Source organism: Prionailurus bengalensis, chromosome B3 (genome assembly GCF_016509475.1).
Source record: "Prionailurus bengalensis isolate Pbe53 chromosome B3, Fcat_Pben_1.1_paternal_pri, whole genome shotgun sequence".
Lineage (NCBI taxonomy): Eukaryota > Metazoa > Chordata > Mammalia > Carnivora > Felidae > Prionailurus > Prionailurus bengalensis.
Genome location: NC_057355.1, coordinates 63524389 through 63551888, shown reverse-complemented (window position 1 = coordinate 63551888; position 27500 = coordinate 63524389). Strand labels below are relative to the sequence as shown.

General features: G+C 41.5%; 1 protein-coding gene across 1 annotated transcript in view; it reads right to left on the bottom strand.

Moving 5' to 3' along the window:
• Positions 1–3332: 3332 nt before the first annotated feature.
• GPR176 (G protein-coupled receptor 176) overlaps positions 3333–27500 on the bottom strand; it is a 127370-nt gene continuing 103202 nt past the window's right edge. The window contains exons 2-3 of the mRNA XM_043555683.1: positions 12005–12257; positions 3333–6596 (exon numbers count right to left, since the gene is read on the bottom strand). Coding sequence (XP_043411618.1) covers positions 5474–6596; positions 12005–12257 — 1376 coding nt within the window. The 3' untranslated portion in view covers positions 3333–5473. The remainder of the gene's footprint in view (positions 6597–12004; positions 12258–27500) is intronic.

The window sequence follows — 27500 nt, the reverse complement described above, 5'->3', positions numbered from 1 at the left end:
TGTGTGTGCGCGCGCTCTCTCTCTCTCTGTCTGTCTCTCTCCATCTCTCTCTCTCTCAAAAATAAACATTAAAGGTTCCTGGGTGGCTCAGTCGGTTGAGCCTCCAACTTCAGCTCAGGTCATGATCTCACAGTTTGTGAGTTCGAGCCCCATGTGGGGCTCTGGGCTGACAGCTCAGAGCCTGGAGCCTGCTTGGGATTCTGTGACTCCCTCTCTCTCTGCCCCTCCCTGGCTCATGCTCATTCTCTCTTCTCTCTCCCTCTCTCTCTCCCTCAAAAATAAATAAACTTAAAAAAATAAGAAAGACAAGCCTCTTCACTTCCCCAGGCTTCAATTTACCAGGCTGTCTATTTACTAATGGGAAGGTAACTCCTGAACACTTTCCCTTACTTTATAGAAATAGAGAAATTAAAATATTCTTGAGATTCTATATCGAATGATTCGCTGCAATTGTTAATAAAATGAGTATTCTTATTTCAAATAAAAGCAGCCTTCCGATCTATATTGGAGAATGCCATTTGTCTCCCATGTTTTACTACGGATGACTTGGTGTTTTTGTGAAAATTGCCAACTATTTTCTTGATACGAATCTAGAGATCGTTACCTTGGCCCCAGTTGGGGGGCCATCTTGTATCCAGGTGGCACACTGGCATTCATATTCCTTTGTCTGCCTTTCACTGGTCACGTAGTCAGAGTCAAATCCTCCAGCAAACTAATTCTGGGCCAGTGAGTTTTTTAGCCTTTCTCTAATCGTGTCTCTCGATCTCGACAGGGGCAGGACTAGGTGGTCACATGAGTCCCTTCCAACTCCTCCCATCCACTCCCTTGACACAGTGTCTGCAGTAAGGGGGATTTCCCAGTGCTGGGCAGCAGTTGCCCATCTGGAGTAAGTAGCAGATAAGCAAACAGAAAGCCTTAGTCAGGAAATTATTTCTTCATCATCTCAACAGGCCGCCTACTGAATTATTTATATTTCAGCCTGAAAATGACACTTAAAGGCACTGGTTTCCACTCCCCACATCTTGCTTATGGGTTAGGCATTTTTTTAAATCATGAGTCCTGGTCCAAGGTCTTAAAAAAATACATCAATCTCCTGGGCCCCAATTTTTTCGTTTTAAATTATAACAAGGCTAAGATCCTCCATATTCTAAGTGCTAGGATTGTGTGAGGTAAATGGGCATTTCATGGAGAAACTTCCCAAATTTAGAGAAAAACCTTGCATAGAACCATCCACAGAACAAAATCACTAATGAAAATGCACGTTCTCAGAGAAACGTACTTTTCACTTTCCTTCAGCCCCTCTTCTTAGCACTTGTGCATTTACTGCCGTCTGTCTCTTGTGGGGGATTTTTCTCTCCCCTAAGCTGTCTAGAGGGCAGAAACCGTATCTTAAATACTTTATACTCCGCTATAACAACATTGCTAAATGCAGTAATATTTACTGTCATGAACGAATGAATCTTGTTAACATTTCATGTACTCGCAGAAGACAGTATCAAGTGTCCCTGCGGGAGCGTGGGCAACGGGTGAGAATGATTTGACGGCAGTGACTCTTAAATGAAACTAAGGGTAACCTCGGTGCAGAAATAACCAGGAGGACACGAGGCAGAAGACGATGTCTGTGATTACTCTCAGCCGAGTGATCTGAATCTTGGCATTCCATTAAGGGTTTCTTCACATATACTCTGAACGGAATTACTCTACCATGAAACAGGGGAAAACTCACGAAGCAGAAGGAAATTGGAGAACTAACATTGAGAAAAACAGCTGTCAGGCTTTAAAGGTTTTAATCCAGTCCCCAGTACAGTTTAATAATATGTGCCAAGTGGGTATTCAAAAATAACCGTAATAATGGAGGATGATAATGTGCATCAGTACTTTGGAGGGTGCAGTGGAAGAATTGGGCCTTAATGCCTTCAGTCCTGCTTTTAGCTCTGTCTCGAACTTGCTTTGTCTCCGAGGGCTAATGACGTGGCCATCTGTACCTCTAGTTCCCCCATCTGCAAAATAAAGATCATATCATTTCCTACCGAAAGTCTGCGGGCTGTGCTTTAATATCCTCCAGGGAAACATCATATATAAATACAAAGTAGGCATCGAGAAGCCAAATGCTACCAAAGGAATAAACTTTAAGGCAGAGGGTATTGTAAGTTAAAACTAATTGAGATTTTCTAAATAATATTCTAATGACTTAAAGTAGTTAATGCAAAGGCACTTACATTATGTTCACCTTAGATATTATTTTTTTCAATGTTTATTTATTTTTGAGAGAGAAAGAGCATGAACGGAGGAGAGGCAGAGAGAGAGGGAGACACAGAATCTGAAGCAGGCTCCAGGCTCTGAGCTGTCAGCACCAGAGCCCAACACAGGGCTCGAACTCATGAACCGTGAGATCATGACCAGAGCCAAAGTCGGGCGCTTAACCGACTGAGCCACCCAGGCTCAGAGCTGACACCTTAGCCCCACTTTAGATATTTTCTTAAGTAGATGTAGACATCAATTATAAATAAGTAAACAAACTCCGGAATAGTTTAATTCATTAAACTTGATATTTTTGTATAAATCTAAAATATTAAGTGGGCTCTAAATTTCTGAAGCAAACTAGCATTACTTAAACTTGCTCTTAAAAAATAGCAATAATTCTTAAATGCACTGTAATAAATACACCCCCAAAAAAGAAAGAAGAAATAGTTCTCCTAGTTACTGAGGAAATATGGGCGCAGGGGGGAAATAGAATTGAGAACACCCTATAATTGCCTAGTGCCTAGAGCCGAACCAAAGGAATTCTCTGAGCAAACTGACATTATTTGAGCATACCAGCCGAGAGCCATTGGCTACTCTGACTCTGAAAACCTAAATGGCCTATTTTTCTCAAATCCCTTTAATGATGCGTATGGTTTCTTCTCCTTTCTTTTGTTCAGTCTGATGGTACGCTGCAAAATCCAGAAGTTTTTAAAAGTTGATTTGTATTTTTATCTAGATATGTAGAATGTTTTAAAATATAACAAAAAGGCTTAAAACAAACAAAGCAGTCCCAGAGACCAGGACCTGCCATAATTTTAGCTGTTGGACAGTCACACATCTCCGTTACTTCTAAGTATGTGTATTCTACTCTCTTCCGCACTACCCATTTTGGACATAATTTGCCTCTTGTCAGGGTAGATGAGGATTGCTGTCTCCTACAATCATCCCGTCTACTTCTCCTCTACCTTCCCACTATCACGGTAATTTTGATTAACTCAACATTCATGGTTTACATTAATATGCCCACCTGAGAGTGAAAAGAAGAAACAAAAAAAATAGCTCATTAAACTTTTTTTGAGTTCAGAAACGACTTTTCAGTTTTTTATTAAAATGTAATTCTTCAAAGACTATAGAAATATACCTGGCAATGACCTGCTAGAAGTCAACCATCTGCTTCAAACATACATAAGAAAGAACTACCCAATTGTGCCTCACCCGAATGCATTAGTTGTACATATATATTATCAGAACAACACCAAAGTGGCTACGTTTGACAATTCTTCCAAAGTAGACACAATTTTCTGACAGATTACGTTTCTCCTTGGTGGAAATTGTAACGATTGGGAAGGTTTTGAATGATAAGCTTGAAGGGTCACCATTAACTACCAGGGCACGAAGCTATAGGTAGCATGCACAAAGGGCTGGGGGCAGGGGGCACACGGAGAGGATGTGGCAGTCCCCTGTTTGTGCTAAGAGCGCACGACACTGCAAGGAGACAAAACACAAAGAGGGAGGATTTCCCTCTTCCGAGGAAGGGACTTTGGGTTCATACTCTGGAATCACAAGACACCACACCACACCAGACATCACAAGAAACTCCCCACACATAGTCTGAGCTTCCGCCGAGGGCCAGGGGGCCCGTGTGGTTAAAGGAGGGGTTCCGTGAGGACCACTGCCCTTGGAATCGGAAGGAAGGTTGCCAGTGAGAATGCTTACTTTCACTCAAGCTTGCTCAAGGCACTGGATGGTCCTCCCCACATACTATTAACAAGAACAAATGTCCTAGAGAGAACAGTGGAGCTGGCACTTGATTTGCCCTCATTAAAAGTAGAGTGTCACCTGTGGTTGGAATTCAGCCTGGTGAATCTACCCCAAAATGGACTTGAATTGCTTATAAGAGCCCCAGGAGGCTAACCTGTTGAGGACACTGTCCTCCTCCTCCTCTATGCCCTTGGACTCCTGCTAAAACTTTGCCGGAAAAGAGGAAGTGAAGAGCTCACCTGGGCTAGGTGCTGCCTTGGCATTTAAAATGATTAAATCTTTCTCCCTGTCCCGTTCCTCTTTTGTGTCCACAACGCAGGGAGAACCATAGTTGTGCAGAGACTGAAAACGAGACTGGCCACACCTGGGTTCTGGAGTCCTCATCAGAAGGAAGCCATCTTTGTTAGATTTCTCTCCCTCTTTTGGGCAGAATCCCCTTTTCCTAATCAGGTATTTTTAGCTTGATGTTTCCAGAGGATCCAGTTTACACTAACTCTGCATTTTTAAATTACCTCTGAATCCCGAGAGTTTGCACAAGATCATCTTTTTCAATGCACTTCACTTCTACTGATTGCGACATAGCCCCTTTCACACGAGATCAACATCGGAAGAGAGAAGACTACAGGGTACGGACATTTCTGTCTTTCTTCTCTACCTCTTAGCTTCTCTCCCCTTGGTTGAAAAATGCAATTTAATGGGGCAAGACCTGGTAAAGTGCTTGTAATGTTTTCCAGCCAACACTGCAGACATAATTTTCTGAGGCTTCAGTGATGTTAGAAGAATGTCAAGATAATCAAGAGAGTACCTCCTCACTCACCCCCTGGCACAGCGGTTGCCATGTCTGTCGGATGGGGGTGGGATAGCCATTCCTTGTCTACAGCCCAGTGAAAGAGACGAAGGGCTTCAGGAGAAACTGAGTCATAAGATCAGGCCTTCTAGAGAAAAGGTGTCAGGTGTCAAATGCCAAGTCCCTATCTCCCCTGAAGATACAGATCAATATTAAACATATTTAATACTTGTCATAGTTGAGTGAATCAAATGGGCATTTTCTTTGTGGCCACACCCCTCCATAATTATCTTGGGCTTCCCACAGAGGGCCCCTACTCCCTTTGAGCTCACAGATGTTCTTCTCTCCCTATATTTCTGCTGGGTCCTCAGAAAATGCACATGGAGGGCCCATTCCAAGCAAAGCCCTTTCCACACTGTCCAGCTTTTGTCTCCACAGAGAGGAACGCCAACTTTATACCAAGGACACACATCACTGAGATAAATATATATACTCCCTCAATAAAGAGGACAATTGATTTTGTATAGGTTTCCCTCTCATTCCAAAAGCATTTGGCCCACACAGGAGGAGTCAACCCATAGTTGGCTGCAATGAGATCACACAAATCGCAGGGCCTTCCAGAGTGAAGGGAGGGCAGGGGTGCAGGAGCTCCCTGCTGCTTCCAGGGATTTACAATCCTTACTAGGAATCCACCTTCGGGAAAATGCTCACTTTATTGTTTCTGCTCATCTTCCGCTCCACCCTGCCTACCTTGGGCATCTTTGTCTGAATAAGCTCCTCTGGGGTGTTACCCAAGGGGGGAAGCAGCCGCTTCTTGCTGTTTCGGGTCTCCGAGAGCCACTGGGGAGGCAACTCGAAAGGCCCAAAGCCAAATTGCAGAGAATACTTGTCGGGCAATGTTTCAGGTTCCGCAGGGGCCGCTGGCGCCACCTGGGATAGAGAGTCCGCCGCGCCCAGGAGCTGCCTAGGAGGCGCAAACTGGGGCTCCCCCTCGCCCTCCAGGCAGGTGCTAAGTATCTCCTTGGCCTGGAGGTCGGCTGAGCCAGTGTACTTGGCTTCACTCTCTTCCTCATCCTCCGTGGGCTTAAAGATCTGCTGCTGCCCAATGTGGAACATCTCCAGGAGCTGGCTGCCCGAACGCAGGCTGGGCTCCAGGCTGGCGTCAGCCACCCCACCCGCTGCGCCCACCACATTACGGCGACTGTACCGGTGATGCAGCTGTATCAACGTGCCTACCAAGCACTTGCGGACGGATTTGTTCACAGTAAGAAAGAGCACAGGGTTCGCCAGCAGAGAGACTTTGGGCAGCCAAATGGCAGTGAGCAGCAAGAAGACAGACGTGTCGGGGACGTTGAGCACAGTCTGGTAGACAACCAGGGTGGCGTAGGGCACACTGCATAAGATGAAGACCATCACCATGGAGAGCAGGGTGGCGTGCAGCTCTGCCTCGCGCTGGGAGGCATAGGGGATAGAGATGGTGTTCTGCGGGGTCCGGAGAGCTGCTATGATGACCTTCTTCTTCTGGCTAGCGCTCAGGGCCCGTCGGATCAGTATCAAGAAGAGGAAGACCACAGCCACGGGCACGATGACAGTAGTGATGTTATAGATCAGCACGTAGACCAGGTGGCCCAACGAGTTGCTCCAGACTTCAGTGCAGGTGGACATGGCATAGATGTCGGCCACATTGGTCACTGCGAACACAGGAATGCTGGCCACCACGGCATGGGCCCAGATGTACATCACCAGTTCGCGGGACTTGGCATCAGATATCTTTCTCTCCAGCGGATAAAGAACTGAGTAGTACCTGCAAAATGCGCAAGCAAAATTCATTTCACAGGAGAAGATACTGTTTACATTCGGGGAATCTACATCCCCAAAAGTAGGCGAGAGGGGCAAAAATGAGTCAAGTTCTTTTATCCTGCCTAAGATACACGGGACCACTGGAGGAATTAGGAAGTCAGAACTTGGGGCACCTGGGTGACTCAGTTGGTTAAGCCTCCTGCTTTGGCTCGGGTCACGATCTCACAGTCCGTGAGTTCAAGTAACTCATGGGGCTCCCTGCTCTCAGCCTGGAGCCTGCATTGGCTCCTCTGTCCCCCTCTCTCTCTGCCCCTCCCCTGCTCACACTCTCTCAAAAATAAATTTAGAAACATTTTTTTTAAAAAGTTAAAAAAAAAAAAAAAAAGGTTGGGGCGCCTGGGTGGCTCAGTCGGTTGAGCGTCCGACTTCAGATCAGGTCATGATCTTGGGGTTTGTGGGTTCTAGCCCCAGGTCAGGTTCTGTGCCGACAGCTCAGAGCCTGGAGCCTGCTTTGGATTCTGTGTCCTCTCTCTCTCTCTCTCTCTCCCAAAAATAAATAAAGATAAAAAAACATTAAAAAGAAAAAGGAAGTTAGACCTTAAGTTTTGAGGACTTTCCCACATAATAGAAGTACACTAGGCCAAAAAAAGTACCTTTTCAAAAAATGAGCAGAGAAGAGCCCTGTCATATAGGACTCTCAAGACTATAAGGAAAACAAGTAAATCATTTCATTTCATAGCTAGTTATAAATATTGCCACTAGCATTAGATCCCAAAGAGTGCCTTCAATATAAAGAATGTCTCCCCTCTACGTAAAGACATCTATTTTTTCAATTTAACGGTAAAGGGTAACTTGTAAAAAAATTTTACAAGGGCTAGAAGAGTATAAGTGCAAGTTTCAAAGCCACTAAAAGAAAGAAATTTGTGTACAGACATATCCAAAGCAGCCTTGGGCCACAGTGCACGCATGGATATCATTAGCATTTACAAGCCGCCCAGGGCAGATGAGCCCCATGTGAAGGACGGACTCTGACAAGGTCCTTGCACAAAATCAATTCAACTGACAAAAATTGTTCCTGCTCAATAGCCATTGTTCCCATGATAATCACTCAGTGACCCTAAGAACAACTACGTCTAAAATGCCTGCACGATTAGATTTTTGTTAAAATCAGATCAGCCCTTTCTTCCTTCAAGCTTTAACGTGATCAGAACTGCAAAAGCACTTTGTTTCAATATCACCAACGATTTAGGGAAACTGAGTAATTCTTCAGACCCTAAAACATATCTGTCATGAAAGGGCTGCCACCAGCCATCAGACCTATGGTGAGCATAGGTCTCTGTGGTCAGCTAAAGCTGGAGTCGACCTTCCACCTCTATTAACATTCATCACTTACGGGGTCACATAAGCATGCGTGCCTCCCAGCCACAAGGATCTCTGAGCACCACCTATATGCCAGGTACTGCACCAGGCACTGGGTTACAAAGATGAAAAGACACACAGGAACATCCCTAAACTCCATGCGGAAAAAAGGCATGCAGATGAGCAATTATGACAGGAGATGATGGCTCTTCTAGGGGTGTGCACGAAGGAGGTACCGGAAAAGGAGCACCTGGGAAAATGTCAACAGAAGGTGGCACTGTGGTGGAGTCTGACAGGGGACAAGCTGGGGGGAGAATGTTCCAGGCTGAGGGAGATACGATGTAAGCACATGACCATGGATGATCAGGCATGGATGGAATGTGGTGAAATGTGTTCTAGATCTCTTTCTGGGAGGGAAAGAAAGAGAAAGAATTACATAACATAGAGTTATGCATGCCCTCAATGTCTTTCTCTGAGTATGCATACATTTCTAATCACAACTCATCAGTCCACTGTAAAGGTGTTGTGCCCACACATGAACACATTCCCATTTAGCAACTGACAGGTAACAAGACCAGGCTCCCACTGTGTATTGGAAAAGCACACGGGCTCGCTATAAATCATTTTGTTAATGTTTATATCACTAGAAGATGATGTAGCAAGTGGCCTCCCAACTAACTTGCTGACTCAGGGCCATGACACAAATATCTGAGAAAGAAGTGAGAGAAAGGATTGTCTTCCCTTCATCTTCATGCACGCCCTACTTACACTGGACAGTAATCCGTTTCTCTATATGATAAAATAGGATTTTTTTTACCAGTCTTTTTTTTCCTACTAAAACAACTTATGTACTTTTGTTTTTTTAAATCATAGCAAAAATACAATCGATTTTTGGCTGAAAAGAGAATAAGGATTTCTTATTGTTTACATATTTTCTTGTCTAACACTGAGGGCCCAGAACCAACCCTCGGGGATTACTGCATAGCTTCCAGGCACGATGGCAACATGTTCAGAATCCTGTGTTCACACTCTTACTGCATCCTATTGTAAAAATCTTCCAGGGCTCATAGCAGCATGATGCACAATAGCCAGAAAGTGGAAACAACCCAGATGCCTGTCAACTAGTAAATGGGTGAACAAAACATGGCATATCCACGCAAGGGAATATTTATTCAACAATAAAAAAAAAAAAAAAAAGAATGGAGCAAAATTTTAAGAGTAGATTCTGAGAGTTCTCCTCGCAAGGAAAAACACCACATTTTTTTCTTTTCGTTTTTGGGGGGTCGGGGAGTTTCTGTACAAGACAATGGATGTTAACTAAACTTACTCTGGCAATCATTTCACAATATACGTAAACCCAGTCACTCTGCTGTATACCTTGAACTTCTACATTGCTATACATCAATTATATCTCAACAGAACTGGGGATAAAAGGGATGAAGCCGTAAAGCTACTGCATGGATGAACCCTGAAAACATTAAGCTGAGTGAAGGAAGCTCGACACAAAACAAGTCGAATGACTCCACAATAAGATATGTCCACAAAAGCAACAAATAGAGACGGAAGGTAGGTCAGTGGTTGCCTTGGTGCATAGGTGGGAAAAGGAAGTGGCTGTAAGCGAGCAGGAGGTTTCTTTTTAGGGACATGGAAATGTTCTAAATGTCAGTTGCGGTGATGGCTGCACCTCTCTGTAAAAATACGAAGATTCATTAACTTGTACACTTAAAATGGGTGAATTTTATGACACGTAAATAGTATCTCCACAAAACGGTTGAAGAACACTTTCAAGAAAGAAAAGCCCGGGGCGCCTGGGTGGCTCAGTCGGTTGGGCGGCCGACTTCGGTTCAGGTCATGATCTTGCTGTCCGTGAGTTCGAGCCCCGCGTCGGGCTCTGTGCTGACCGCGCAGAGCCTGGAGCCTGTTTCGGATTCTGTGTCTCCCTCTCTCTCTGACCCTCCCCTGTTCATGCTCTGTCTCTGTCTGTCTCAAAAATAAATAAACGTTAAAAAAAAAAATTAAAAAAAAAAAAAAGAAAGAAAGAAAAGCCCATCTCGCAGACGGAAGACGGAAGACCTCACCAAGCAGGTGGCAGAAGGAGTGTGGGAAGGACCCCTGCTGTGAACATGGAATAGTTAAAACACAAAATGCATTAGGGCATCCACCCAGGTGTAAGTGGACTTTTCACTCCAACCTTACCCTGTTCGATTCCAGGGCTGTGCGATGGCACTTTCCAGATATTCAGAGACATCTTGCTGAGCATGGAAGAGACACGCACGGCAAAATGGCATGACATGGGGCACGTTCAGCTTGCTGAAGGGATTGAGTGACGCACATAATCTTTTTTGAATGAAAATTAGTTGCCAACATTTAAAAATAGTAAAACTCAGGGCACCTGGCGGATTCAGTTGGTAAGGCATGCCACTCTTGACCTCAGGGTCATGAGTTCAGGCCCTACGTTGGGTGTAGAGGTCATTTAAAAAATAAAATCTTAAAAAAAATAAAAATGGTAAAACTCCAGATTTCTGATTTCTCTTCTAAGAAAATAGAAAGTCCTGCCTACGGAGTCTAGATGCCCACAAAGTAACAATTAGCTGCATCTGCTGGGTTACTGACCCCTATGAACAGGAATGCAGACACAAAACACCCTGGTCTGTGACATTGGCTTTGTCACCTGCTTCTGCTGACCCTGTAGATGGTGAAATTCTAGTGATAAACTCCCAAAGAGCTAGAGTGGTTCCTAGCAAGATCTGACGGTAAAATAATTGCAGACAGTATATCTAAGGAAAGCTGTGCCAATCAAAAGAGAAACCTCAAGATAAACAAATATTGGTGCAGCCTTTCCAAGCACAGGCCATAAATAATTCACTTAACTTTTCTTACTATTGAGGAACCTTAGGCTCAGAAAGGTTAAGCCACTTTGCCCAAAGCAACCCAGCAAAAAAGCAGTGTGCGTAGGACTTAAAGCTAACTTAAGGCTCCAGAGCCCTCTCTCTTACCCGCAAAGTCAATGACTCCTCTTAGTACACTGGGGACTTTGTGTGACTCTGTGTCCTTCCATGCAGATGACCCTGGGCAGTTGATTCAACCAGAATTCCAGGTCTGAGGCGGAAGTGACTCCACAGATTGGTTCTGTAATCCATGCCCTCATAGATCATTAAGGAATTAAGTGTGTTTTGAACGGACAACGAGTTTAAAAATTCCAAATTCATCCAAAATGTAGTTAAATTTATCAATGGGGATAAAGCCAGAGAGCCAACACTTCCCCTCAGGAACTTTTCCTCTCTGTAAATCTTGAAATCGAAAGTACTCATGGATGCAAAATGCTTTCCAGCTTTTGTCTGCTTGTTTAGTTCTATTCTCTAAAATGTATTATTATCTGAAATGGTCTTCACTAAGTGCTATCAACAAAAAGAGAAGACAGGAAGCTGTTGATTACTGAAATCTTCACACTTGACCCTGATGAATTTGATCAAATTATGTATGATGGCAGTAGCTAAAATATGATTCATTTCCAAATGAACACCCTTACAAAGAGGATGGGAAGAGAAAACAACCACCACCACAGTATAAAGGCTTGGAACTAAATCCTCCGGAGGAATTCTGCCATTGTCTTGCCAACTCCAACTGGTTATATAGTCATTTGTTAAATAACCACTGGACTGTTCCCTTTTTCTTCCAGAAACATTTTCATCCTACATCAAAAAGCACTAATTGCAGAGTTATCAATCAGGTGCGCAATCTACTACAAATTGCAACGCCAATTCCAACCAAGCTGAAGCAACATCATGATCCAGTCTGCCCCAGCAACTTCATGATGTATCCCCCACAAATGCCACATCTTCTCTAAAGGTCTTATTTTCTGTAGCTGCCGTGAAATCAACATGACTTTTGTGAGTCATCTGTTTCAAACGTTCGTTCTCTTTCACTTGACCCCAAGCAGACTACAAAGCAAAGTGTGGAACACCGACTATTTGCCATTTTGCTTTGTGATGCTAATATTTCCATGCACTTGGAAAAAAAAAAAAATGTGAACCCCTGGCTACCTGATCTTACCTGTCCAAGGCAATGGCAGGGAAGCTGAGGATAGTCACGGAGCAGAAGACTTTGTGCAAAAATTTGACGACCTTGCAGAAGAGCATGGTGTAGATCCACCAGCAACAGTGAGGACTAGTGCTAAGGATGATGTCAAAAGGCACACACACCAGGCTGGCACAAATCCCAGAGCAGGCCAGGTTTTTAATGAACCTGTTGGTGACAGATTTGAACACGGTTGTGCGGCAAGTTGACCATAACACCATGAAGTTTCCTGGCCAGATATGCAAAAAAAAAAAAAAAAAAAGTTTTAAAATTAAAAATAATAAATTAAATAAAAAGAAAGAAAGAAGACAAAAAAGGAAAAAAAGAAACCGGTTAAAAAAAAGATTGAAAAGCCATTTGAGAGTTTATTTCAAAGAATCATTTAAATACTTACATACTACATTGTCAATGTGCGTAAAATTATTAAATCACATATGTACGCACCAAAAAGTCTAGGAGAAATTTTAGTGGTAAGTTTTGTTATTTAACTTTAGACTTAACAGTATAAGGTGATGATTCAGTCTCATCTGAGTATAAAGAATTTGCACTTAACCTCAGGCAGCCTACTTTTACCAAGTTTGCGAACAACCTCCATGTTGCCAGATTCTGCAAGACAAATAGGACGCAAGCCATACGTGCCATTAAAAACTTCTAGCGGCCATATTTTTCAAAAATAAAAAGAAGTAGGTGACATTTTAAGATCATACTTTATTTAACCCAGTATATCCCAAACATTATCATTTCAACATGTAATCATTACTTTCAAAAGTACTGGTGAAATATTTTTCATTCTTGTTTTTGTACCTGTTTCTGAAATTTGGTATGCACTTTTCCAGTGTTTGTTTATTGATTGATTGATTGATTGATTTTTTGAGAGAGAGAGAGAGCAAACTGGGGAGAGACAGAGGGAGAGAAAGAATCCCAAGTAAGCTTTGCGCTGTCAAAGCAGAATCCAATATGGGGCACCGACCGTAAGATCATGACCTGAGCTGAAAACAAGGGCTGCATACTTAACCGACTGAGTAAGCCAGGCATGCTGGGTGTGCATTTTTTAAACTGAAACATAATTGCCATATAATATCATATTCATTTTAGGTGCCCATGGTGTACATTTTATTTTACGCTTACAACACATTTCAATTTGCACTAGTCGCATCTCAAGTCCTCAATAGCAACTTGAGGCTACCATACAGGTTTGTACTGTTCTAGACCTCCAGCAGCAATGACACATCTTTGAGCACTTCCCTATTGCGGCTCTCACAGGCCTATACTCTCCTGGTTTTCTCCTACCCTCCCACCTCTCTCATTTTCTCAGCTACCTCTCTCCTCACTTAAAAACTGAATTATTTGGTTCTAAGAACTTGAATCAGACTACAATATTGGGAAAGGAGCACCCACACTCAATGCCTAATTGACCACACATAAGAAAATGTGTGTACATATACACTCTCTCTCACATTCTCACTCACACTTACAAGCACATGAGCATACACATACATATGCAGACACACAAATAAACACACAACAAAGTAAGATAATTATATATTTGGTCATTTCATCCTATTAGCACTTTAGATTCTTTTTAGCTTCGTAAGGCATACTACGGACAAGTATATGTTTTACGTAACACACTATTCAACTTTGAGATACTTTTCATTTTAGAGATCATGTTCTAAATCACCTAATCCGGGGAGCCTGGGTGGCTCAGTCAGTTGAACAACCGACTCTGGCTCAGGTCGTGATCTCATGGTTCATGGGCTCGAGCCCCATGTCGGGCTCTGTGCTGACAGCTCAGTCTGGAGCCTGCCTCACATTCTGTGTCTTCTTCTCTCTCTGCCCATTCCCAGCTCATATTCTCTCTCTCAAAAATAAACAAACATTAAACAAAAAAAATTTTTTTTTAATTTTTTTTTTCCAACGTTTATTTATTTTTGGGACAGAGAGAGACAGAGCATGAACGGGGGAGGGGCAGAGAGAGAGGGAGACACAGAATCGGAAACAGGCTCCAGGCTCTGAGCCATCAGCCCAGAGCCTGACGCGGGGCTCAAACTCACGGACCGTGAGACCGTGACCTGGCTGAAGTCGGACGCTTAACCGACTGCGCCACCCAGGCGCCCCTAAACAAAAATTTTTTAATAAATAAATCACCTAATCCCCCTTGGAAATAATTCAAGTTCTGTACCCATTACTCCTCCTGATATATTCTCATTATATATTCTAATACTAGATTCCATGACAATATTCAAAGCCCAGGCTATGGGCACAGCAACAAGGTACACACTCACAACCCTCAAAACCATTTGGACAAACCTACTGTCCCTGGGAGTACTGTTGCTCTATCATTCCTCCCAATCTAAACTATAAATAAAGATTTCTCTTTACCTGGTAGACTTCCTACTTAAAAATAATTGATGTTGAAGATGCAGATGTGTCAATTAACTACTACTCACAGACAGTACTTGACAGACCTTGAGGAACTAACCAGGAAATATTTTGCAAACTAAATTTTGCCTCTAAAATTTTTTGACAATGGCTGTCCTTTTTAACTGGTTCACAGGCTTGGCATCTTTGAGACTAATAATCCTTGTGTGTTAAAGAGACTAATTACCAAAATAAAGTATTCCAAAAGTGACTTGGAAAATAATGTGCCTTTGGGAATCTTCCTGAGAAAACAAAGTGTTCTTTAAAAACGCTCAGCTTCCCCAGACTCACAGCAGCAAGAAAATTCATGGTCATGCTTTTACAAAAAAATAACATACCACACAGAATATTCTAAAAACTGAAACTTGAAAAAAGCAAATGAAAAGTGGAGGCAAATGTTAAATTATAAGAAAAATTCTAAGAAGACAAACAGCCAAGAGAGAGGCCAAAGTGAATTAGCAAGGATTAGAAAGACTACAGGGGCGCCTGGGTGGCGCAGTCGGTTAAGCGTCCGACTTCAGCCAGGTCACGATCTCGCGGTCCGTGAGTTCGAGCCCCGCGTCAGGCTCTGGGCTGATGGCTCAGAGCCTGGAGCCTGTTTCCGGTTCTGTGTCTCCCTCTCTCTCTGCCTCTCCCCGTTCATGCTCTGTCTCTCTCTGTCCCAAAAAAATAAATAAACGTTGAAAAAAAAAAAAAAAAAAAGAAAGACTACAGAGGAATGTTTATACTCAGCAAACACCATGTAATATAAGAGCAAATCTAAGCAAGTGAAGTAATACTATTCCATAATAGAAGAAACGAAACAGACTACTGTGTGTAGAATGGAATTTTAAATTTCTTCTTAGCTTCAGTTTGCAGCCAAAAAATAACCAAGAACAGAGTCTCTTAGGTTAAAAGAATTATGTAAAATGAATTATTAGTAAATGCTTTTAATTAACAAGCCAGATAATAACAGGAATGACTTTTAGCCTGTATTTTTATTTAAAGTGGCTTTCCTATAGGTAGCAAATAGTTGACTCTTACTTCTTTAACTGATCTGGCTCTTTTAATTGATGTGCTTAGATCATTTGTATTTAATGTAAATATTAATATGGTTGGAGTAAAACCCGCCATCTTGTTACTTGTTTACTATTTGTTCTATCCATTCTTCATCTTTTTTTTTTTTTTCAACGTTTATTTTTATTTTTGGGACAGAGAGAGACAGAGCATGAACGGGGGAGGGGCAGAGAGAGAGGGAGACACAGAATCGGAAACAGGCTCCAGGCTCTGAGCCATCAGCCCAGAGCCCGACGCGGGGCTCGAACTCACAGACCGCGAGATCGTGACCTGGCTGAAGTCGGACGCTTAACCGACTGCGCCACCCAGGCGCCCCTGTTCTATCCATTCTTTGTTCCTTTTTTTCCTCTTTACCTTCCTGATGTTGGATTGAATACTTTTCAGATTCCATTCTATTACCACTATTGCCTTTTTACATACTTTAAAAAATTTTTTGTAATGGTTTCCCTATGTGTACTATTTACATGTTTAATTACAGTTAACTTTCAAATTCTATTATACTGCTTCACATGTAGTGTAACAATCTTCTAACAGCATATTCCTAACTCCTTCCTACTAACCTTTGCACTTCCAGTGTCACACAATATTTTTATATAAATTACAAACCCAAAATATATCGCTGAAATTTTTATTTTCAACAATTTTTAGAGTAATTTAAAATGAGACATAAAAGTCTTTTATATGTATCTTCACTTAAACCACTTTGTGAGATCTTCATTTCCTTGTGTATTTCCAAGTTTCTGCCTGGTATCATATTCCTCATGCCTGAAAAACTTCCCTTAACATTTTTTGTAGACAGGTCTGCTAATAATTAATTCTCTCAGAGTCTGTCTGAATGTCTCCCTTTTTCCTTCATTTATTAGTTTTTTTTAATGTTTATTTATTTTTGAGAGAGACAGACACAGAATGCGAGTGGGTTAGGGGTAGAGAGAGAGGGAGGCACAGAATCCAAGCAGGCTCCAGGCTCTGAGCTGTCAGCACAGACCCCAACGTGGGGCTCAAACTCACGAGCTGTGAGATCATGACCTGAGCTGAAGTCGGACGCTCAACCGACTGCGCCACCCAAGCACCCCAATTTCCTTCATTTATTTTTGTGAAAGAGAGAGTGTGCATGTGCATGCGAATGGGGAGGGGCAGAGAGAGAGAGAGAGAGAGAGAGAGAGAGAGAGAGAGAGAATCTTAAGCAGGGTCCATGCCCAGCACAGAGCCCAACTTGAGATTCAATCTCACCATCATGAGATCATGACCTGACCTGAGCTGAAATTAAGGGTTGGTCACTTAACCAGCTGAGCCACCCAGGTGCCCCTTTCCTTAATTTTTAAAAATGTTTTCATGTTTACTTATTTATTTTTGAGAGAGAGAGAACATGCATGCAAGAGCATGCATGCATGAGTGGGGAAGGGGCAGAGAGAAGAGGGAGAGAAAATCCCAAGCATGCTCCACACTATCAGCAAACAGCCAGATGTGGGACTCAGTCTCATGAACCATGAGATCATGACTTGAGCTCAGATCAAGAATTGGTCACTTGACCAACTGAGCTACCCAGGCACCCTTCCTTCACTTTTGAAAGACATTTTTGCTGGGTATAATTTTCTGAGTTGAATGAAGTTTTCCTCTAGTACTTGACAGACGTCACTTTATTATCTTCTGGATTTCATATTTTCTGATAATATGTCTGCCATAAATCTTACCTCTGTTCTTCTTTGTGTATTCTGTCCATTTTCTCCAACTGCCTTCAAGGTTTTCTCTTTCTCTGGGGCGCCTGGGTGGCTCAGTCAGTTGAACTTCTGACCAGCTCAGGTCATGATCTCACGGTCTGCGAGTTCGAGCCCCGCATCGGGCTCTGTGCTGACAGCTCAGAGCCTGGAGCCTGTTTCAGATTCTGTGTCTCCCTCTCTCTCTGACCCTCCCCTGTTCATGCTCTGTCTCTCTCTGTCTCAAAGATAAATAAACATTAAAAAAATTTTTTTTTAAAGATTTTGTCTTTCTTTTTGGTTTTTACCAGTTTGAATATGATGTGCCTAGAAGTATGAGTGTGTGTGTGTGTGTGTGTGTGTGTGTGTGTGTGTGTGTTTGTATACACCTGGTTCAGGCACTCCAATCTTCTTGGATCTATGATTTGATACCTTTTATTATTTTTGGAAAATTCCTGGCCAGTCAATATTTCTCCAAAATTTCTTCTGCCCCATTCTCTCTCACTTCTCTTTCTGGGATTCTAATTACATGTGGTATGTGTGGTAAGCACAATAATGCCCCATCACCAAAGATGTCTATATCCTAATCCCTGCAATTTATGAGTATGTTAGGTTACATGACCAAGAGGAATTAAAGCTCCTGCTCAGTTGACCTTAAGATAGGGAGATTATCCTGGATTATCATAGTTTTTAATTATTCTCTATGTGATCATTACAATATCTGGATCATACCTGAGTTAAGATTGTGATTCTGTGTCTCTTGACAGTGAATTTTTGTTTTGTTTGCTTTTTATGTCTCCTAATTTTAGGGTGAAAGCCAGATATCATCTTTAGGATAATAGATACTGGACATTTGGACAGATATGCACACACACACACACACAATTATGCCAAAGAAGTATTTAGGTTAGATTCCAGACCCCAAGCAATGGGTCAACAAGGGTCAACAGCCTCTTTTAGTAGTCCCATAAATATAGACAGGATTTACATAGGTGAAAACCAAGAAATAACATTTCATAATTTTTTAAGTGAGAGAATAGGAAAAGAAGGGGGAAAAAAGGAGAGCCAGGCACCAAGAAATATAAATATTCTATGTGAAGTAGACACCTCCTACTATGTCATAGACCTATGGTTCCTAAATCTTCATAATCATTGGGATCACCTGGGAAGCTTTTAAAATGCAGATTCCTGTGTCTCAGCCCAACTGAATAAGAACCCTGAAGGGCCCGGGAATCCTTTATTGTATGTGTAGGAAATTCTGATGACAGCTAAGGAGCACTACCACCGTCACTCACTGTCAGCCTTCACCATACTGAGCACCCCAAAGTACCCATTGTTTTGGGGTTTTTTTTCTTTTTTTTTTTTTTAATTTTTTTTTCAACGTTTATTTATTTTTGGGACAGAGAGAGACAGAGCATGAACGGGGGAGGGGCAGAGAGAGAGGGAGACACAGAATCGGAAACAGGCTCCAGGCTCCGAGCCATCAGCCCAGAGCCTGACGCAGGGCTCGAACTCACGGACCGTGAGATCGTGACCTGGCTGAAGTCGGACGCTTAACCGACTGCGCCACCCAGGAGCCCCTGGGTTTTTTTTCAAAGAGAGCTTTTCCCCAGTACTGGAAGCAAAAACATGCCAAATCACATTGAGCTCTAGTTATAACCTCTATAGAGCCCTAAGGAAATCCTTCTCTGGTCAATGATCAGTACTAGACTGCCACTCAGCTTTTCAACATGGCCTGTGGACACAGGCTGAGCTACAGCTGTAGAAATAGCTTTTCGTACCAGAGCAGAAACACAAGACAGGATGACATCTTTCACCAATTTTTTTTTTATTATCCATGCTCGTTGACTCGTGGCATCTTTCCCAGCTGCTCACCATCGTTGACAAAACAGAAAGGATAGACAGATTTTAATTAACTTTAATCCATTCATTTCCAGTTTTTAAAATGAGCTCATTCATGTAGTCACCATAGAGTTTATATTTAGCCATTGAAAGCATATATTTTGTTTTATAAAGAAGAGGAAAAAGTGAAAAATATGGTTCCTTATTGGAAGCTGCACAGGGAAGGAGAAGGCAGGATGAAACAAAAGAGAATGAAACTCAAGAGCCTTGCTTTCTGGGCTACAGTTCTGATATTCTGTAATATAGATTATACCTTGGCCATTAGGACTGCTGTAATTACTTGGGAGATCTAAAACTTCAGGGCATCATTTTTGTTTGGGGTTGTTTTTTTGTGTTTCCCAAGTGAAACACCTTATCGTGTCTTACAATTATTAAGGGAAGACATAGTTAATTTTTTAATTCAGACAATAAATAAGGAATAAATAAATAAGATAGTAAAATTAAATAATAAAAAAGTAAAAATTACCCACCCATTGACAACCATCTGTAAGCTTAAAGTATTTATCCTTCCAAACTTCCTCTTATATATACACAATTTCATTGATGCCAGTGGGACCAACCTATTCACACTGGTTTTTTTTTTTTTTTTTTTTTTAATTTTTTTTCAACGTTTTTTATTTATTTTTGGGACAGAGAGAGACAGAGCATGAACGGGGGAGGGGCAGAGAGAGAGGGAGACACAGAATCGGAAACAGGCTCCAGGCTCCGAGCCATCAGCCCAGAGCCTGACGCAGGGCTCGAACTCACGGACGGCGAGATCGTGACCTGGCTGAAGTCGGACGCTTAACCGACTGCGCCACCCAGGCGCCCCCACACTGGTTTTTAACTAGGTCTTGTCACCATACCAACCGTCTTTCTACGACAATAAATAAAAATAGATTTATATCGTTTTAACAGCTGCGCAAAAGCAACAGTGCTTTTACAGTTATGCCCAAATTTACTTCATGTATGTGTATGTATATCCATATATATATGGATATACATACACATGTGTACACATACACACACACACACATATGGACATACATACACATGTGTGTATATATATATATATATATATATATATATATATATATATATATCTTTGGAAACTAAACTGATTATTTACTGAGGACACATTCCTAGAGGCAGAATTTGAGTCAAAGACTTCCACATTTTTATATATATTGCTAAATGACCCTCCACAAAAGGCATATGAGAGAGCTGGCTTCCCCATATGCTTGCTAAAAGTTCTGCAGTTTCACTAAAATCTTTGGAATTTGGCATGTTTCCTCAATCCTAGGATTTATGTTTTCCTTACTTCTAGAAAATGTTCATCCACTGCCTGTCTGAATCTGGCCCTACCCTCTTTGTCTTTCTTCTGGTCTTCTGAAAACTTGTGTTGAACTCATATTAGGCCTCATTCTAATGGTTGTATCTCTTGACGTCTCCTTCATATTTTCCGTCAATGCATCCTCTTCAGACAACTGGATGATATTTCTCAGCTCTACCTTCCATTTTACCAATTCTTAATTCATCTGAAAATAACAAAATCATATTTTTATAGCTTTTTGAGTATCAAGCTTTTTGAAATTTGAATCTGAGTCCACTTTGGACTGCCTACTCTGTGTTCCCAGGGTCCAGTTATTATACCATGGCACCAGAGTGAACTCAAAACCACAAAGGGTCAAGAAAGTCAAAAAAGGAATTAATGATCTTGGCATGGTTTCATCAAGAAAAATTTTAAAAATTGCAAAAATAATGGTGACTGCCATTGAATGCTTTAAATCCAATTATCAATAAGCTTGAAATCAGCAAGAGATTAATCAGGGCACAGGCTCTGGAGTCAGAAGATCTTTACCAACATGTCATCATTGCCACGTGATCCCACTTTGCTAAACCTCAGTTTCCTCATTTAGGTAAACGGGTAGAAACAGTAATAATGGTTGTTGTGAAGGCAAAATCCATACGTGATTTTAAGACGATGCTGGTAATCACTCAACTATTAGCCGACATTTCTTTTTTTTTTTTTTTTTTTTTTTTAATTTTTTTTTTCAACGTTTATTTATTTTTGGGACAGAGAGAGACAGAGCATGAACGGGGGAGGGGCAGAGAGAGAGGGAGACACAGAATCGGAAACAGGCTCCAGGCTCTGAGCCATCAGCCCAGAGCCTGACGCGGGGCTCGAACTCCCGGACCGCGAGATCGTGACCTGGCTGAAGTCGGACGCTTAACCGACTGCGCCACCCAGGCGCCCCAACCGACATTTCATTATGAACTGGGAGCTATATGAAACTGCAAGGTACTGAAGAACAAAAATGGAATCTAAGAATTGAGAATGAATTTCATTTATAGATAATCCACAAAAGAAACAAATGTGAATTTGTGCAGTCATTTATAGCATGAATAAAAATAAAGAAAATCCTAAAGGCCCTACCCAAAAAACTACCAGAAATAATAAACGAATCCAGAAAAGCAGCAAGATACAAAATTAATACTCAAAATCGGTAGCGTTTCTATACACTATAACAAAAGAGCAGAGAAATTTTAAAAACACCTATTTACAATTGCACCAAAAAGAATAAGATCCCCAGGAATAAACTGTTTTTAGTTTATTTATGTATTTTGAGAGAGAGAGAGAAAGAGAGCAGGTGGGGGAGGGGCAGAGAGAGGGAGAGACAGAATCCCAAGCAGGCTCTGTGCTATCAGTGTTCGAGCCCCATGTCAGGCTCTGTGCTGACAGCTCAGAGCCTGGAGCCTGCTTTGGATTCTGTGTCTCCCTCTCTCTATCTGCCCCTTCCCCACTCATGCTCTGTCTGTCTGTCTGTCTGTCTCTCTCTCTCTCAAGAATAAACATTAAATTAAAAAATAAAGTTAAAAAAGTGGGCAAGGACCTGAATAGACATTTTTTTCAAAGACATACAAATAGCCAAGAGGCACATGAAAAAATGCTCACTATCACTAATCATTAGGGAAATGCGAATCAAAACCACAATGAGATAACACCTTGCACCAATTAGAATGGCTAAAATAAAAAACACAAGAAATAACAAGTGTTGGCAAGGATGTGGAGAAAAAGAACTCTTGCACACTGTTGGTGGGAATGTAACTTGGTATAGCCACCATGGAAAACAGTATGGAGGTTCCTCAAAAACTTAAAAATAAAAATACCATATGACCCAATAATTTTACTATTGCATATTTACCCAAAGAAAATGAAAACACTAATTTGAAAAGAAAAGATATATGCACCCCTATGTATACTGCAGCATTATTTACAATAACCAAGATATGGAAGCAACCTAAGTGTCCCTCAATGGATGAATGAATAAGGATAATGTGGTATACACACACACACACACGAATACTATACAGCCATAAAAAGATGAAACTATGTCATTTGGGAAAACATGGATGGACCAAGAGGGTACTATGCTAAGTGAAATAATTCAGACTGAGAAAGATTCCACATATGATTCCACTCATAAGTAGAATCTAAAATATATATAAAGTATATATAAAGCAGAATCAGACCTATAAATACAGAGAACAAACTAATGGTTGCCAGAGGGGAGGAGGGTGAAGGGTTGAGCAAAATGGGTAAAAGGGAGAGGGAGATACAGGCTTCCAGTTATAGAATGAACAAGTCATGGGAATACAAGACACAGCATAAGGAACAGAGTCAATGATATTGTACTAGCGATGTATGAAGACAGATGGGAGCTACACTTGTTTGAGCATAGCATAATGCAGAAACTTGTCAAAAATCACTAAGTTGTACCTAAAGCTAATTAACATTGTCAACTATACTCAAATAAAAAATAAAATAAAATGTACACAGTCTTTGACACAGTTATTTCACTCGTGTAAATTCATCCTAAGAAATTCAGTGAATAGAGGGAAAGTTATATTCAAAAAGATGCTAACTATAATGTTTTTATAATGGCAAAGAGCTGGAAACCTAAAGGGTTCACTATGAAAACAGCTATGTAAATTCATGAAAACTTAATAAAATACTATAGACATTGCAATAATGATTACTATGGGGCACCTGGGTGGCTCAGTCAATTAAGCATCCGACTTTGGCTCAGGTCATGATCTCACGGTTTGTGAGTTCGAGCCCCATGTCGGGGCTCTGTGCTGACAACTCAGAGCCTGGAGCCTGCTTCGGATTCTGTGTCTCCCTCTCTCTCTGCCCCTCTCCTGCTTGCTCTCTCTTTCTCTCTCTCTCTCAAAAATAAAGATTACAAAAAATTTTTTTAAGAATGATTACTAAAAAGGCATGTATATGCATAGAAATTCCTATTAAGTACATCAGATGACAATGAATGATACATATTTGTATGTATAATATTAGAACAAGTAAAAATACACATGTAGGGAACTAGAACCAACTGAAAATTGTGTTAGGTTTTGTGTGCAGATTCTTTCTTTGATGTAATTACTTTCTTCTTTGTCTTTCTCATGTACAAAGAAAGTCAGTGTCTTAGTCTGACTAAAAGATTATTTATATCATTATGAAAAAAAAATTTAATGCTCTCTGGCCAAGGATATGTTACAAATAATAAAACGATGATTATAATTATGCTTCATTATTTACTTTTAAAAAAAATATTTTAAAAGCATTACTTATACTCTTAAATAGAGAAAACAAACTGAGGGTTGATGGGGTGTGGGAGAGACAGGAAAGTGGGTGATGGGCATGGAGGAGGGCACTTGTTGGCATGAGCACTGGGTGTTGTAGGTAAACCAATTTGACTATAAATTATATTTTTAAAATAATAATAATAAAATAAAAATAAATAAAAACATTACTCATTACCCATTATCCACCATCTTCCCAGTAGATGGCCACTAAGCAGCCTTTTGTGCATAGAGGCTCATAGATGAGCAATTAAGAATTTTAGTTAAAGTGGAAAAAAACTATTTGATTTCTTACCACTATCACTAGAAAGTAAAAGTGGCCCTGGGGGCGCCTGGGTGGCTCAGTTGGTTAAGTGTACGACTTTGGCTCAGGTCATGACCTTACCGTCTGCGAGTTCAAGCCCCATGTGGGGCTCTGTGCTGACAGCTCACAGCCTGGAGCCTGCTTCAAATTCCGTGTCTCCCTCTCTCTCTGCCCCTCTCGTACTTGTTCTCTCTCTCTACCTCTCAAAAATAAATAAATGTTAAAAAAAAATTTTTTTTTAAAGAAAGAAAGAGAGTAAAAGTTACTCTGAATAATCTGAGGGCATTGCTCCATTTTATTTAGGTATGATTTGTATGTAGTTTCATTATCCTGATTTGCAAAGAGTTGTTTAAAAAAAAAAAAATGCCAGGGGCACCTGAGTGGCTCAGTCGGTTAAACATCCAACTCTTGATTTCAGCTCAGGTCACAATCTGACGGTTCATGAGTCCAAGCCCCCTGATGAGCTCTGCGCTGACAGTGCAGAGCCTGCTTGGGATTCTCTCTCCTCTCCCTCCCTCTCTCTATGCCTTCCCTGCTCGTGTTCTCTCTCTCTCTTCTTTGCCTTCTCGAAACAAAAAAAACTTAAAAAAAATTCCAGAGAACAAGTTAGTGTGATATTGACGCGTTAAGTCCATTTAGAAAAATTTTTTAAACGTTTATTTATTATTGAGGGACAGAGAGAGACAGGGCATGAGCATGGGAGGGGCAGAGAGAGGAGCACACACAGAATCGGAAGCAGGCTCCAGGCTCTGAGCTGTCAGCACAGAGCCCGACGCGGGGCTCAAACTCACAAACCGCAAGACCATGACCTGAACCAAAGTCGGACACTGAACCAACTGAGCCACCCAGGTGCCCCATCATTAAGTCCATTTTAAAGAACAGCCAAGGTACAAAAGCAACTTGATTCATTTTACCAAAAGCATTCAACAGTGCCCTACTGACATTAAGAAAAAAACAAATCAAAACTTCCCCACATCATATACTACCCTTTAAGATACGACCTCTGGCTGCCTGACACTTACTACCCAAAGTTACGGCATCATGATGGAATGGAATGAGCCTGGAAATTTAAGGGTCAAATCCATGTTTTTCTCCGAATCCTTAAATCCGCTGCCCCAACAAAACCCTTAAAGGGATTTCCCTTTCCTAAGAAAGATTGAAAGAGAGGGCAAGGGAGAGGGAGAGGGAAGGAAAGCCCAGAGGGAAATAAAAAAACTCTTCAGTGTACAGAAGGCAAATGGTACCTGGAAGGTTCAAAAAAAGACACTGTTAAGCACTGTGGACCTGGGGGTCAGGGATACCAATGTTAAAAGCTGAGTGTCAAAGTTCACACTTCCAAAGAAAAGTTTAAATAGTTCTAAAAAGGATTCTATTTTATTCTGATTTAAAAGAAAAAAAAAAAAAACAACTTCCTCTCTTTAATCTATGTGAGTAAACTTCCCCACTACCCAGAGAGTCAGCACTGGCTGGTGATAAATGGCTTTTTTGCCACTGGTATCAGAATTGTGGCCAAAAAGAATGTCATGGAAAAACCAGCTTGCACTAGAGAGCTGTGTCTGGTGATTTTCAATACAATTTGTTCTTCCTCCCCGTCTAAAAATGTGAGTCTCTTCCTCACTAATGAAGAGTCAATTTGCTATAACTTGTGATTAAACCATTTAATACGTGCCCAACTCTGTTTAAGCTGATCTCTATTAGCATGAAAAATTTATGTTACTTTAGTTACAATTAATTTGATTCCAGGGGTTTTTCTGAAATGATATGGGAGGTTCAAATTAAGCAGGAATTTAATTAGCAGGAAGAAGCTATGCAGTAAGTTTATTAAAATTCATGGTGAATTTTAAAGTTACTTTGAATGAAAAGCGTCTTATGAAATATATATCCCCAATCTAATCTTGGATGATTTCTACCTAGAAGTTGTCCACAATGAATAATTCAAATAAAGTATTAACAAGATTCACTTTTGTAATACATAGGAACAGAGAAAAAGACTCCAACAATAGCCTCATCCAGTCAGCGCCTAAGAAGCCACACAAAGGATTTTAGGTGAGTCTACAACAAACGCATGTAGGTTTTAGCAACAATGGCATCCCAAGAGGTAAGTCCAAACTGTGGCACACAACCAAGACAAAATGATCCTAGGGGTTCTCTTGTGACTGTGGAAGTCACAAAGCCCCTGAAATGAGCTCAGTCCCTCACGTCTCTTAACACAAAGCAAGACACACACAGATGCACAGTATAAGAAAAAGACACACAGAGTCTGGGGCGCCTGGGTGGCTCAGTCGGTTGAGCGTCCGACTTCAGCCAGGTCACGATCTCGCGGTCCAGGAGTTCGAGCCCCGCGTCAGGCTCTGGGCTGATGGCTCAGAGCCTGGAGCCTGCTTCCGATTCTGTGTCTCCCTCTCTCTCTGCCCCTCCCCCATTCATGCTCTGTCTCTCTGTCTCAAAAATAAATAAACATTAAAAAAAAAAATTAAAAAAAAAAAAAAAAAGACACACAGAGTCTAAAGTTGGAAACTCTCCTTTATTTGACAACTCAAGTTTTTTCCATGTAAATCAGGTAGAAAATGTTAACCTCCCTGAAAGGTATATTATTCCCTAAAAAGCCATGCCAAGAGTCTCTCTATCATTCGTCCCATAGAACTGTGAGAGTGTCAAAACCCTTTAATAAGCACAGGGTCCTCCTCCATAAGTATATGGAGAAAGTTTCCAGAGAAAAGGAGGAAACAAATTATCTAGTATCATTAAGCATGCTCCCCCTGGATCTTCTTCCAAACAAGCCATTCTTGATTGGGTGCAGATGAAGTAGTTCACTGCCCTAAATACCTACTACACAGGCTATCTCACTAAGAAGTCATTGCCTGTATTAAGTTGTTCGTGTAGGGGCACCTGGGTGGCTGAGTTGGTTAAGCGTCCGACTTCGGCTCAGGTCATGATCTCATGGTTCGTGGGTTCGAGCCCTGCATCGGGCTCTGTGCTGACAGCTCAGAGCCTGGAGCCTGCTTCAGATTCTGTGTCTCCCTCTCTCTCTCTCTGCCCCTCCCCTGCTCACGCTCTCCCTCTGTCTCTCAAAAATAAATAATAAATGTAAGTTGTTCATGTAATCTATAAAGGCAGGGTCCACATCTTCTGAACCACTCATATTGCATTTAGCCTTGAGGGGTCATTTCTCCCCTAAAATACTGTAAGATTATGAAGCCTGAAAAGAACCTTATCTGAAAATTCCGTTGACCCTCAGGAGCACCAATCACATTTTCATACCGAGGAGTTGCTTCCTAAATACCTAAATAAATGAACAAATAGATGCTTGAAGTTTGTTATTGCTTTCTCAGAGTCACCAGAATCTTTTTTTCTGTGTACTGAATTTTGAAGGTACACCTATGATGGCAACTTGCCCCTGGTCAACAAGCTGAATGTTTACTATCTCCCCACTGCCAACACACAGTATCAGAGCAGCTTGGGAGAGATGCGT